Below are 13,734 nucleotides of genomic sequence, written 5' to 3'. Positions count from 1 at the left end.
AAGTGAATTGAAGAGCCTGATATTGGGCTATATCACGAATGCTTGGTCACGGTGAAGAACCGTGAAGGCATTTTCAATAATTCACAAAGCGAGCTGAGTGTTGAGGTGAGACACACCCATGGTAGAGCACACCTCCAAAAGATAAGCCTGCCATGCGCTGATTTGGAGAAACATCAGTACTGAGCTACAGAGCTACTGTTTCTAGCTTAGCTAACTAGTTAGCTAGCCTCTTAACCAACTAGCTAAACTAGCGTTAACTAGCTAACGTTGGCATATGACAGCTCGCTGCTTTAGCTTGATATGTAGTGTTAGTTAGTTAACGCTAGTTCTAGAAAGTTCACATGTGGGTCGAGGAGGGGGAAATGCCTTAAATTCTCCTTAATATTAGAGACAAAGCTTCGGATAATTCGTAATACAGTGACCCACATAACATTAGCTTCTAAATTGCTTCTAAAATTAGTGCGAGGAGCAGACGGCCCTTCACTGTTTCACACTGTTTTTCACACTGCTTTTCACTGCGTTTACAGGAGGAGAGGGAGAGGAGGATGATGAGGGGAATGAGAAAAGGTTTGTATCGTTTCAGAGGAGATTTGGACATTTGTATTAATATATTTTTTTGACATAAGCAGAGCTGTATAAATAGTTGTAGTTAGCATTTTAGCTAGGGTTAGCTAAAGCCTCTAACGCTAGGTTACCAGCGCTACTGAATTCATGTGTGTTATTATTATGCCTAGCTATAGCGCTACTGTTGGTTTATTACTTCCAGCTAACTGTTAGCAGGCTGGCAGCAACTTCAGCGTTTGAAAACATAGTAAAAATATGAAATATATTAGGAAGCCACCAAGGGATAATATTTGTGGTAAGACATAAAATCGGGGTTCTCTTTAGGTTAAAATGCTGAATCCAGTAATAACATACTAGCGATAGCTTTTTTTTACTCTGTTTCTGTTGATTTTGTGAGTAAATAATAAAACACTAAGATAATGGTAAGCTGTAAATGTAGTTGCAGTAATTTTAGCATTCCAGCTGGCACACAACCGGCCTTAAACGTTGAAATGGGGTTAAAATATGATTTAAGTAATGTCTGTCAATGTTAAATTGTTGTGCAAATATGAAAACTTTTACGTTGAATGAACACGGTGTCCTTAAACTTGTGCCTTTTGAATTAGCATTTTACATTTCACAAGCATACAATTTCAAAAAACGGTTGTCTGGAGAGATAAAAAAATGTTTTTACTTCCATTTGCAGTAATTGCATTTTAATTTGGCACCAATTCTTCACCATACCTGTATTACTGTTGTGTTGTTTGAGATCAGATGTTTGATCAGATTGGTAGTTGGTGGTGGGTAACATTCTTTATACTCAGCATTACTACAATAATGTACGTTTATTGTTAACACTGTTAACCATAGGAATTTCTAGTTTTAGGGGGCTATGGGTAATTAAAAGTTGAAATGTACAACGTTGAAACAAATTGTCCAAATGTTCCAATACAGGGGGCCGGGCTTGCCCAAACTCTGGGTCGGTGTCTCAAAACAATGCAACTTCTAAATAAACAAAACCACTGAACGCGTGGATATATAAACTATCGTCAACTAGCCATGCGTTATAACATCTCTCAGAGCTTATGATTTAGATATCAGAGCTCACGATTTAGATCTCAGAGATCATGGTTTAGCTCTCAGAGCTCATGGTTTAGCTCTCAGAGCTCATGGTTTAGCTCCTAGAGCTCATGGTTTAGCTCCTAGAGCTCATGATGTAGCTCTCAGTGCTCATGATTTAGCTGAAGCAGTTCTGCAGTTGGTATTATTAGCTTGTCAGCTAACCTAGGTTATTCTGCTAGCCTCAGACAGCAACAAACAAACACACAAGACAAAATGTCCTCAAAAAAAGGAAAAAAGTGCGATTTGAACGCTAGCTTTAACAAGTTAGATAGGTTACCTGGTCTAGGGGGAGGTCGATCATCTCACTGATGGGCTGCAGTACAGTAGAGCCCGTGCAGGACGTGGTTTCCGTAGCCATGGTTCTCCGTGGACCCCCTCCAGACCAATGATCCAAACCCCCGTTTAGTAAAATCCCAACAGGAATCCCCTCTCTCTCTCTCACTGCGTGTCTATCCTCCTCTCCTCTCCTCTATTCTGAGCTCCGATGCTCTTGCTGGATCTGTTCAGTGTTGTCAGACGCGCAACAGCTCTCAGTCAGTGAAGTGAAGGAGGCTGGAGGCTGGAGGAGGCGGAGCCAGCGGCCCATCCTCTCTACACTACAGCCAAACCCCGCCCACCACCTCTCCCCTCCTCCTCCTCCACCACCACTCTAAACACACTCTACACTTAGGAAAGTATTTAACTTGGCCTGGAAGTTGTGTTCTGTCCATAACAAGCTTCTTTTTTTTTGAGACCAGTGGTTATATTACAGCAACGAAGAAATATGTACACTACCAGTCACAATCTGGACACACCTCATCTCATTCAATGTTTTTTTTTTTTTTTAGTATACTTAAAAGTTTTAAACAAACCAAAATACTCTGTAAAGCATTTAGGTGCTCTTCCTTTCATGGTTCGGTCCTGAAGAGAGCCGGTTTCGTCAACAGGAGAATCTCTCGCTTTCTTTAAGAAACTCCTGAAGACAGAGCTCTTCAAAGAGCACTTACTCTCCTAACACCTCTAACAAACTAACTAATTCTAACCTCATCTCCTTCTTCCTCTTCTCTACTCCTCTATCCCATTATTTCCCTCTGACCTCCTTAAGGCCCTATCTATAGATGTTTTATTTTTAACTTCTATTATTTTTGTACTTAACCCCTTCTATTATTTGCACTTCAATATTATTTTTGTACTTAATCTCTTCTATTATTTGCACTTCAATATTGTAAGTCACGTTAGACAAAAGCGTCTGCCAAATGTAATGTAATGTAAAAACATATCTGATAGTCTTTGAGACTGCGCTTGAGAATACTTTTAAAGTTCTTAAAATGTTTCAGATTGGCTGACCTTTATTTCTTAAAGTACTTTATTTAGTTCTGGCCATAATATGCTTTAAAACATTACTCAAATAGAGCTATTCACTATATTCACCAACTCTTTCTCTTCACAACTTTACAACTGATGCTCTCAAACACATTAAGAGAGCATAAAATTCAAGTATTTAACTCTTGACACGTTCAGCACAGCTGTTAACTGAAAGCCATTCCAGGTGACTCTACCTCATAAAGCTGACTGAGAATATCCAGCCAAAATGCACAAACTGTCATCTAAGCAAGAAGTGCGTACTTTGAAGTATAGAACATAAAACATATTCTGGTTTGTTTAAGACTTTTATGTATATCTACAATGCAGAAAAAAAAACTTCTGACTGGCACTGTATGTCTGCAAAATTAAAAAAGATAAGGCTCTGTATTTACTAACTATTTGTTGGATACATGTGGTCAAATGTTTCTCGAACAACTAGTTCTTTCATGTAAAATCCTAAACAATGAATAGATTGCTGTAGCTTTTGTGCGTGAAGGCTTATCAATGTTGATAAAATCTTATATTCGATTATTCAACATAATTGGCAGTGTCGATTTATAAAAATATGTCAACACCAAAAGTGACGGACACAACAGATCATATATTTTGTTTCTAAATATCAGAACATTTCTCATTATAATGTCCCATATCCCACAGTAAGCAGAGTTTAAGAGCATGGTAGGAATAATGACTTAACTAATTGGAAAAAGAAACCTTGGCAGAGAACTAAATAATCATTTGTTGCAGCACTAGTTTTACAGCATTATCAAGCTTGGCCTTTAATTTACATTAATAGCTTAATGAAAGACAACTGTTTTAATGAACACTTTATGAAATTATTCTTTAACAAATCAAAACACTAGGCCTCAAGGGATATTATATTGGAATAGCAGTTTTACAGAGGTCTCTAGGAATAAGGCCTGGTCCCTTGGTTCCATATAAGTTTTGCATTGATAATCAAGTCAGGAAAATATTTTTTTTTTTTGCATAATATCTACCCATGTAATTATAATACGGTATTATGCAAAGACATATCACTGTACATTTTGCATAAAAGATCCAGAACAAATCAAACATTAATTTTTAAGTAAGTTAAGTCACCCCAATATATGAACTAAAGTAAAACAAGTTTTTCTGCTTACACACTTCCAAACACACTGACCTGCAATATGTCATGGGACAAAAACTAGTATCATGTCTCATTATTTTTTCAAGAAATATTTCAAGAAAACACTACTGTAACAAAATGAAAATTACATTTTATTATTGCATATGTATTACACACCCCTAACTGGGATATCACAAAATACAAGAATTGTATTAGATTTGTAACGAAAATCAGTGATCCAGAATGTCATGATACTAATAATGCACTCCAAATATCTCCATATAACCAGGAAAAAGTAAATTAAATGATACTGTGGGTCAGGTAATGTTAAATGTCCACATGATGAGAATGCTGGAAATGTTTACATACTGTTTTATATGTAAAATGTTAATTTTACCAGTCATGTTTAAATTAATGTACGTATATCTAGAAAGCCATTTCTAAGTTTATTACGCTGGAGTGTTACCCCTAACTTTGAGTCCAACCCCAATCAACTACTTTAATTCATAGAAAGATTATACATTTGACTATAAACAGATAGCACAAATTATAAAAGAAAGGAAAGAAGAAGAAAGATTGAGAATAATAAATTTCTTTCTCTGAACATCTCTCTGTATATTGTAGTCGGACAGTGCCACCAAGTGGCATTTTCAGGAGATGACAACAGGTACAACTAATTCCTTTTCTCATTCCAATGTGACATTAGTATCTTCCTTTGTTTTAATTGATTTGTTACTTAGACAAAAGTATCCACATTTATGGTATCAAACAGAACAGTTGTGTATATAATGCTCAGGTAACACTTGACTAAAAGTAATATTTTATGAAAAAAGTTAGAACAATATGGAAAAAAAAAGAAAAACATGTTTCTTACATTTACTTTGACTTTTAATAAAATAATATATTATTTTAATAAAACATTATGAATCCACTTTATTTTAGATTTTTGTACAGACAACATTCAATTTCTTAATATACATTAATTCCTGCATTTCAGGCCAGTACCACATTCAGCAAAAGTTCATACTATCTTGCAGTGACTAAAAGTAAATGTGAAAAGCTCCAAACTTAAAAATTTAAATTGCATTTTTCATACTCTCTAGTAACTGGGCCTTGCTGTCTCTAGTTTGGTTGAGTGAACATAGAAAGCACTTTTCTGGAAAGCATATTCAGCTGTTCACTGATGTTGTGTTAGTGACAGTTCCAAAAGATCGGTGAAAGCCAGCCATCATCTTCCCAAAGGGAATTGGACTTGACTAAATGGGAAAGATTTTTGAAAACAATCCAATTCAACTAAACAACTGCCATTGTTACCAAGCAACATCTAAGAAATCTTGGCCCTGCAGTCTAAGCCAGAGGAGCCAGTGGCAAAGAAAGAACTCATTCTGTACATGAGAAAGAACTCTTCTGTAGAATTATGGAATAGTAAATTGAATATAATCAGTTTATCTACATCCCATACTGAAGAAACTTTAAATGTTCACACACCTGCCTTAATTCTTCTTACAGTCATCTGCTGTTAATTGTGTTCACCCTATAATTCTTTTTAGTATGTTTTCTATCTTGAACTTTAAGAATTATAAGATTAACTAACCTCATGATTAAAGTGGCATTATGTGAGATTTGGTATTTTTGCTTCTGGGCTCTCCTTACAGCTGGGACATATTGTTTGTGCTTTAGCCCCCCCTAAACGACACACTTTACACATGCAGTTCAGGACAAGCTGAGAGACATAGAACTGTCACTGACAGCTAAAAAAAGAATGTGGACTGAGGCGTTAGAGTAATATTACGGGATTTGTACACAAAAATGACTTAGATCAGAGTTATACAGTGCAGTTAGCAGCATGCCGAGCTTAGACTAGCAATGACAGAGATGCTAGTCTCAATATAGAATACATAAACAAAAAGCTTCTGTATTGTTGGCTCTATAGTTGGCTTTTTTGATGCTATATTTTCAAAATATAGCATAATTTACAAAAGATTTCCAGTAATCAGAAGATCCATTTAACCAGGTAAAGAACCACTACAGCATATAAAAGCTTATTACAATTGTTATGGTTCTATAATATTGTGTCTTGCTTTATCTGTCACCGACTTATTTGTCTTTAAAGTGATTTAAAGCTATCAAGCACTTACATCATCCAGTGGCCCAACTCTTGAACTTGAAATTGATGAAATAGGTCTATAGAAGTGTTTAACGGGCTTATCTAATAACTAATTATTTAATGTGTGGTGCTATTTTTGCTACGGGGAGCCCCCTTTACAGGTAAAGGACCCAAACATGACTTGCTTGGGTTGTGACTAAAAACAAGCAAAAAGTCTTTTTTTTAATTTTATTTCTACTAAAGCAGTGCAACCTGCCTCATGGTTCTGCTGCCTCAGTGTATTTTATACAGGATTCAGAAACTAAGGAAAATGTAATTTCCTATTCAGTGGGGATTTGCATTGGAAATGGGAATCCATGGGTTTCTGAGAAAAAGCTGTAATTTTGAATAACATGAGGCTCAGACATTACTGTATGCAGCACAGCACTGGGCTCATTCTTAAGGGTAAAAACGTTATTGATAAAAATAGCATGGATTTAATTTTTAAGCATAAACACACACACAAACATCATACACAGTGACTATTATGCTGAATAAAATCCAAGTATGTTGGAACTTTTTGGGAAATTGATCCTTAACTCACATTAACTCACCTCAACATGCCTTTTGCAATCATTTAGTCCCATGTGGGCAATGCTAAAATTACTATTACAAACTGTACATTGTGGAAAGACTCTTTTTTATTTATTTATTATTATTTTTATTTATTTTTTTTTTTTTACTTTTACCAGACACTGATATACTTTAGAGTAGTCAGAGGTGAAATTAGTTTTTATAGGTGCCATGATACTCCTTCTCTTCCTCACTGAACGCATCCCGTCCAAGAGGGCAAAAAAAACACTGCCCGCTCACACTAAAAACTGATTGGTTAACTCACAGACTCTTTGCAAAGAACAGGTCTATTGGAACACTCTCTGTTTTGCATGCACCTTACTCTCCCTTTCCCTCTCTTTTCACTCTCTTTTTCTATATTTTTACTCTTAGGCCACTTGTTCTAGGTTCTTAATTTTATTTGAGTTGCGGGCATCAGTAGGCCGTTATTGATGTGCGCTATACTCCCACAACTTCTTGGAGACTTGGGACATGTGTATGCAGCTAGGAACTATTGAGTATATAGAAAGTATTTTTGACCACTAGCAGCATTAGCAAACAGAAGGGGTATGTGAGAGTTAACGTCAGTGGTGTTGCTAATGCTCCCTGCTGAACCCCTACCTGCTCGTGATGCAGATACAGATGATGTGAGTGAATGCTTGAAAAAGAGCTCAGTGACTCAGCAGTTTTCAGAGTCTTGTGCTAAGGACAAGGAGGAGGGAGGCTGAATTATTTACTGAGTTTACTCCCCAAGAAGCCTTCCGTGGACTGGAGTTCGTTCCTGCTGAAAACAGAAACCTCTGTAATGCCGTATCTGACGCTCCTCGGGTGCAGTGGAGCTGGTGGAGTGTGTGAAGGATGCATTATTTACCAATTCTGTGAATTGATATTCTCTTTTTGATCTCAGAATAGACAGCTGAGAAAAGCAGGAAAGTTAGAAAAAGTTTCTGAGATGGGAGTGCAGATGGAAAGTTGGTGAAAGGTCAGTTTGTGCCTGTGTTTCTGGTATTGCGTACAGTATCCTATGCAGGAGACCATCTTTTTATTTATTTTAATTCCAGTCAAAACGGCTATAAAGTAGATGGCATGTGTGTTTCAGGGAGTAGCAAATTTGTTTAAAAGAAAATAAACCCGAAGCGTCTGACAATAAGTAAAAAAACAAGTCAGTAAGTTTATTTCCTTACGAAAAAAAAACTAACATTAACAATAGTGACTTGGGTATGAAGGCATTCAGGTTCTGTAATGCAGACACCCCAAGTCTCCTAGAAGTTGCGGGAGTCTACTGCATATCAATAACAGCTCCATGATTGGCCTGTTCCCTAGAAAGTGTCTGTGAGTCAGCCAATCAGTTGGGGGATGAGGGTTGTTGGGGGCATAGGCGTAGGAACCGGGGGGGGGATGGGTGGGACATGTCCCACCCAATATTAGAAACAGGTGGATTTGTCCCCCCCAAAAATGATATCAGTTCGCTCAGGTCAGCTGTACTATTAATGAGGAGACAGACCGGACCAATCACAGAGCCGGTTCAGGTATTAAGTCACGCCTCTCAGTAGAAACAGCCAATCAGCTTGCTGGTTTTGCGGCGCGCGGAGCAGAGGCAGTTTGCTGTTGGGGAAGCCCCGCCCCCTCGCTGTGAGATTTAGCAGCGGGATCGGGACGCAGCAGCTTCAGCTGATTTTAAAACAGATATGGATATACGGAGATTTTTCTAAAAGAAAGGTAACGATAGGCTAACCACTTCAACTGTGATGACATGTTTCTGATAGCTGGTTAAAAATACACGTCTCTGAATCAGCACAGTTTAAACCCACTGTGATTAATAAACTGCAGCTGTGTTAGTGTGTAAGCTTATCTTTGGAATTAGCTAGATTGAGAGTCAGGGTTAAAGGAAAAAAATAAAATATATATGTAATGTTTCCCTGTACCTGATCAGCTAATCACTTTAATTTTCAAACTGTTTATTCATTTAGGATTACAGGACTTACTGTGAGCTATAATGAACGAAAATTGATTAAACTAACTAGTTATCTAGAAGCTGGATGTAGATGATCGCCAGAATTTCGTACAGTACTTTAAGTTGGTAGTTTAAAGCATTTACTTAACCCCGATCACTGCCCTAAACTAGTGTTTTCCACCTGATCAGCTAATAAACAGTCATTTACTGAGTTTACCTGTTAAAAACATTTAGCCCCCTATGGAGCCTAAATTAATCATGTATATCCACCAGAGGAAGCTCTAGAATATGCAGAACAGTTTTAATATGCAGTAGAATATATAAGAACTGGGTTGAGAAACACTGCTGTAACGTGACTTCTGTTCATTTGTATTTCACAGTAAGACCACATAACCTGACGTTTATAAAAGTCTCTATGAAACGTAAAGTTACATTCTTTTACATAAAAGGACACCATCTTAAGAAGAGCTCTCAGTAGAAAAAAAAATAAAAGTGCAGGAGAAAATGTAAATATACAACAGAATTGACATGCCAATACATAATAATAATAATAATAATAATAATAATAATAATAACAATAATAATAATCTGTTATATTATTTTAAATATTAGGTGATAACTCAGACATTGCTTGCATAATTTTTCTAACAACAGTAGCTGTAATGTGGAGTAACATGTTTAGGTTGTAAAATCACCTTATAATAATAATTTACTTTTAATTTAAAGTAATTTCCACAAATGTTGTTCTAGGAAACTATTGGGTGGGCTTGGGTTCATATTGGCAAATGTGTCCCCCCCCAATATCAAGCCCGCTCCTACACCCTTGGTTGGGGGTCCAAGTCCAGGTCTGGGGATAAGTCCCTGAAATAAATTCTTGTAATTTGAGATGTCTGTGTAAGGCTGCCCTGCAGGACATTTGCATACAGATGTTACAGTTGAGCCTGTAGATCCTGCACACCTGTAAACCACTAAAACTGGCATCCCAGCTGGTCACATAAATGCTTGATTGGCAATAAACCTGCAACTTAGCAGGCCAAGAAAATGTTACAATCTGGTAGAGACATTCCTTGAAAACCCTTGCTGTGTGTGGGTTAGCATTATGAGCATTATTCTGCTGAAAATGCCAGCTGTGCCATTAGAGGCAACATATATCGCTGAGCTATTATATCATATCAATGCTGAGGTAACCAACTTTAATAAGCAATGGCTCTGCTAATAATCACACCAGCAGTTGGGGCAATGTCTTGTAGCAAAGCAGGTTGAAGCAGGTTACTACAAGTCCTGTATACTCTATAACTTGACCATTATCAATAAGGTTCCAGTCTGTAGAAAACCAGGTTTCTCGTTCTTGACTCCACACAAAGTCAAATTGTCTTTCAGTGCATCAAAGAGGCTCAAACTGTCAGTGATCTCTCACCAGGAGGAACACTTCCCAGTAGTTTTTATAGGACAGTGCAGGAAACATTTGTATGCCCTCTTGTGGCAATACCAAGTGTCTATTCAGACCACTCCTGTAGTCTGGTTACAACAGAACTGCCTAAAGAGTTTTGCAGCAGTTATAAAACGTAATTTAAAATGCAATTTTTGTCCCAGTTCTTACCAGTAGCTAAACCCCCAACCCCCCAATGACACAATGCTACCTGTGTCAGAAGGTTAAAGGCTAGCATGTGCTTCTACTGAGTAAAACTTGGTAAACCTTTTGAACTGCCACTAATGCAACATCACTGGACAGCTGAACACACTTGGAGGAGATCACTAACTGTCAGCTCTGTTACATCAGCGAACAGATGCCTGTGCTGCCTAGCACTGTGATACGGGATGAGGGGAAAAGAAAAACAATTCTACTCATCCAAAAAAAGAGAGATAGGACTAGAGGATAGTTGTGCTCTCTAGAACTTGTGGTCACAGTTTGATGCAACATCTTTTGAGGGCCTTATTGATTATTTATTATGCTATGGTGTGTAGTGTGCCCAAAAGGGGCGCTGCATTGCAAGAACATTGGCTACTCCCACTATAAATACAGATATAGTTCTTTAAATAATAGTTTATATAACCACAGGATTTAGCTATAGTAAGATCAAAGTAAAAAAAAAAAAATAATTGTCACATTAACATCCTGTTCTCTGTCTTTCCCTGTTTATCTCTGTTTCTATCTTTTCCTATGCCTTTGTTTGCTTTCTTGCACATGGCTCTGTGTTCTTCTTGTCTCTGCCTCTGTCTTCAGTGCTTCCACCAGTGTTCATTTGTAACCCCGCCCCACATTACCTGTTCCCAGATGTTTCATGTCTACTTTCGTATATATAGCCCCTTTGTTTACGTGTTTCGTTTTGGTTTGTTGTACGTCTGTTAATGTTGTAGGCATTCTTTGTTTTCTGTCTTAGTTTACTTCTGGTTTCTAAGTTGTTTTTATTTTTTTCACTTTTTTTTGGTATTTTGTTTGTTTTCTGTTTACTTCTGTTATTAAATACTTGCATTTGCATCTGCTTTCCGCGTCACTCTTGCTGCAACCTGACATATATAGGCCTAAGTACTCATGTTAAAGACGCATGTTAAAGCACATCTACTTCAGCCTTTATAATCTTTTACTTTTGGAAAATGCTCTAACATGCCAAAAGTTATGAGATAGCCATACCTGTCAAGTTTTAGATTTAAAAATAAGGGATATTTTCCTCTGTACGCTTAAAGCCGTCCCACCAGCCCAACGAAGGTTCAGTATCCCTTACATTTTAAGACAGGTTTACAAAAAATCTAAAATAACCACAAGTGAACCACTTACACACTACAATCAGATTATAAGAATCTGAAATGTTGTGGACATTCCTACATATGTCATTCTTTTAATACAGCCAAATTAAAAATCCTTTTCTTTTTTTAAAAAAAATAAGATTTCATGTCTTTTTTGTAATAAATGCACTCTTTTATATGATATATTTTTTATTTATTTAATGGATTTAAAATTGAACAAAGGGTGCACAAATTCTGCAAAATGACTGTTGGTGACCTAAACATAGTATCATGAGCTTTTACTAAAAGGACATGGACCAGATATGTTTCATCAGTAAAAATTTGTCCTAAGGGGCCTACACAATAATTTTTAATTAATACTCCTTTCTTTTGATCACTCCACCCCTGATCAGTTCAGTTAATTTCGGTCCTGTCCACATTTCTAGTTAAACTGAGTCACAAGCTGTAAATTTGTTTATTTTAAAAGGTTTAATCTGTGTGTTTTATTTCGGAGACGAGTATTTTTAAGCAGCTATCAGAAAAATCTCATCACAGTTTCCATGATTAGCCTACCGTTACCTTTCTTTAAGAAAAATCGCTGTATATCCAGATCTGTTTTAATATCAGCAGCTCCAACTGCGACGGGGGGCTTCCCCACACTGACCCTCCTTTGCAAGCTGATTGGCTGTTTCTCCTGAAAGGCGGGACTTTCTCCTTGAGCCGACTCCACGATTGGTTAAGAGACACAGAGCGGTCAGTGCCATGTCTCCTCAATAATATATATATTTTTATTTTAATATAATACGGGAAATTTACGGGAAAATACTAATACGGGAGGACGGCGGGAAAGAGGAGTAAAATACGGTAGTTTCCCGGCCAAAACGGGAGACTTGACAGGTATGGAGATAGCTGTGTGTAAATCATCATGATCATGAAGTGTTACCTCAGGGGGCAGCTTGGGAACGCTCACACCTGTTTAAGTTATGAGGTGTTATCTTCTGAGTGAAGTTGAATGCTGGACAGCTTGCTCATGGCAAGGCGATGTAAAACATATCATAGTTTGAGCGAGGCCTGATAGTGGGTGCCAAATGGATGGGACGCTCCGGAACATTTCTGAATTGTGTGGCCATTTAGCGTTCTTCAGACCACCGTCTTACGTATGTACTGGGAAAACGTCCTACAAGACATTACCACCCACAGCGTACAGTGCATTGTGACTGGTGGTGTCTGACTAGAACTGCCCATATAAACGTACCAGTGAGAAATCACGTCCACATTCAGTGTAGGATGTCCCTCACAGGTCAGTGCAGAATGTATTAGCTTCCATTGGACATGACACTAGTTCCTGTCCCGTAACTGTAAATGTATAGTGATTCACAGATTCATGTTTTTACTTTCAGAAATGAAAAAAGATCAGTAGCTATTTTACAGAGCTTCCATACACTTTTAATGAAGCTCTTATATAATCTGTATTAAACATTCATAACACAGAAGCTTTCATAGAGTGTTCATAGGAGAACAAGGAGGGGAAAAAAATTCTACTTTTGTTTTAAGTGGGGAGTATGGGGGGTTGTATGGTGGGGGGCACAAAGCAATTAAACATCCGTCAAGAAGATACGACAGGTGGACTGTGGATGTCTCTATGGCAACACTGCTCCAGCTGTGGAGCAATTTCTTCTCTGACAGTGAAGAAGGGGGGACCCCATGCATGAGCAAGCAAAAATCTAAAACACTCGCAAAGCATTCACTGCTTGTTGACCCTCAGTGTGTGTGTGTGTGTGTGTGTGTCACTCTCTTGGGCACGGCCTCTCTTTAGACTGCTCTTTTTATAAGCATGCCACAGGAAGTCTTTAAGTGTCTGAAGTGATATTTTGTTTTGAGTACTCCAGATCAAAATAGCTACCCAATAAACCCAAATAACACACACACACCTACACACATTACTGGCTTACTGTCTGCTTGCAATGTTTAAAAAAATGGCTGTAGGGATACAAGACAATATCTGTAAAATAGTTGCAATTTTTGCACACCCCTACAACCCCAAACTTACCATATTTACACTTTAAAGGATCAATTCTAATCACTTCAAAATGATTAGTTTCTCAGACTTTACTATTTAGTAAAATAGCATTGTTGTTATCTATAAATTACTGGCAACATTTCTCCCAATTCCAAATAAAAATATAGTCATTGTCAATACTAACGAAGAGTTGTGAAATCAATATTTTGTGGAATAACCCT

At 37.5% G+C, this 13,734-nt stretch overlaps 1 protein-coding gene across 1 annotated transcript in view; it reads right to left on the bottom strand.

The window, feature by feature from the left end:
* Positions 1-2,210, bottom strand: part of mboat2a (membrane bound O-acyltransferase domain containing 2a) — a 125,256-nt gene extending 123,046 nt beyond the window's left edge. Inside the window, exon 1 of the mRNA XM_022672837.2 lies at positions 1,943-2,210. Coding sequence (XP_022528558.2) covers positions 1,943-2,023 — 81 coding nt within the window. The 5' untranslated portion in view covers positions 2,024-2,210. The remainder of the gene's footprint in view (positions 1-1,942) is intronic.
* Positions 2,211-13,734: the final 11,524 nt, after the last annotated feature.

Source organism: Astyanax mexicanus, chromosome 14 (genome assembly GCF_023375975.1).
Source record: "Astyanax mexicanus isolate ESR-SI-001 chromosome 14, AstMex3_surface, whole genome shotgun sequence".
Taxonomy (NCBI): domain Eukaryota; kingdom Metazoa; phylum Chordata; class Actinopteri; order Characiformes; family Acestrorhamphidae; genus Astyanax; species Astyanax mexicanus.
The sequence above is the reverse complement of the archived record's forward strand: the minus strand, read 5'-3'. Positions and strand labels throughout refer to the sequence as shown.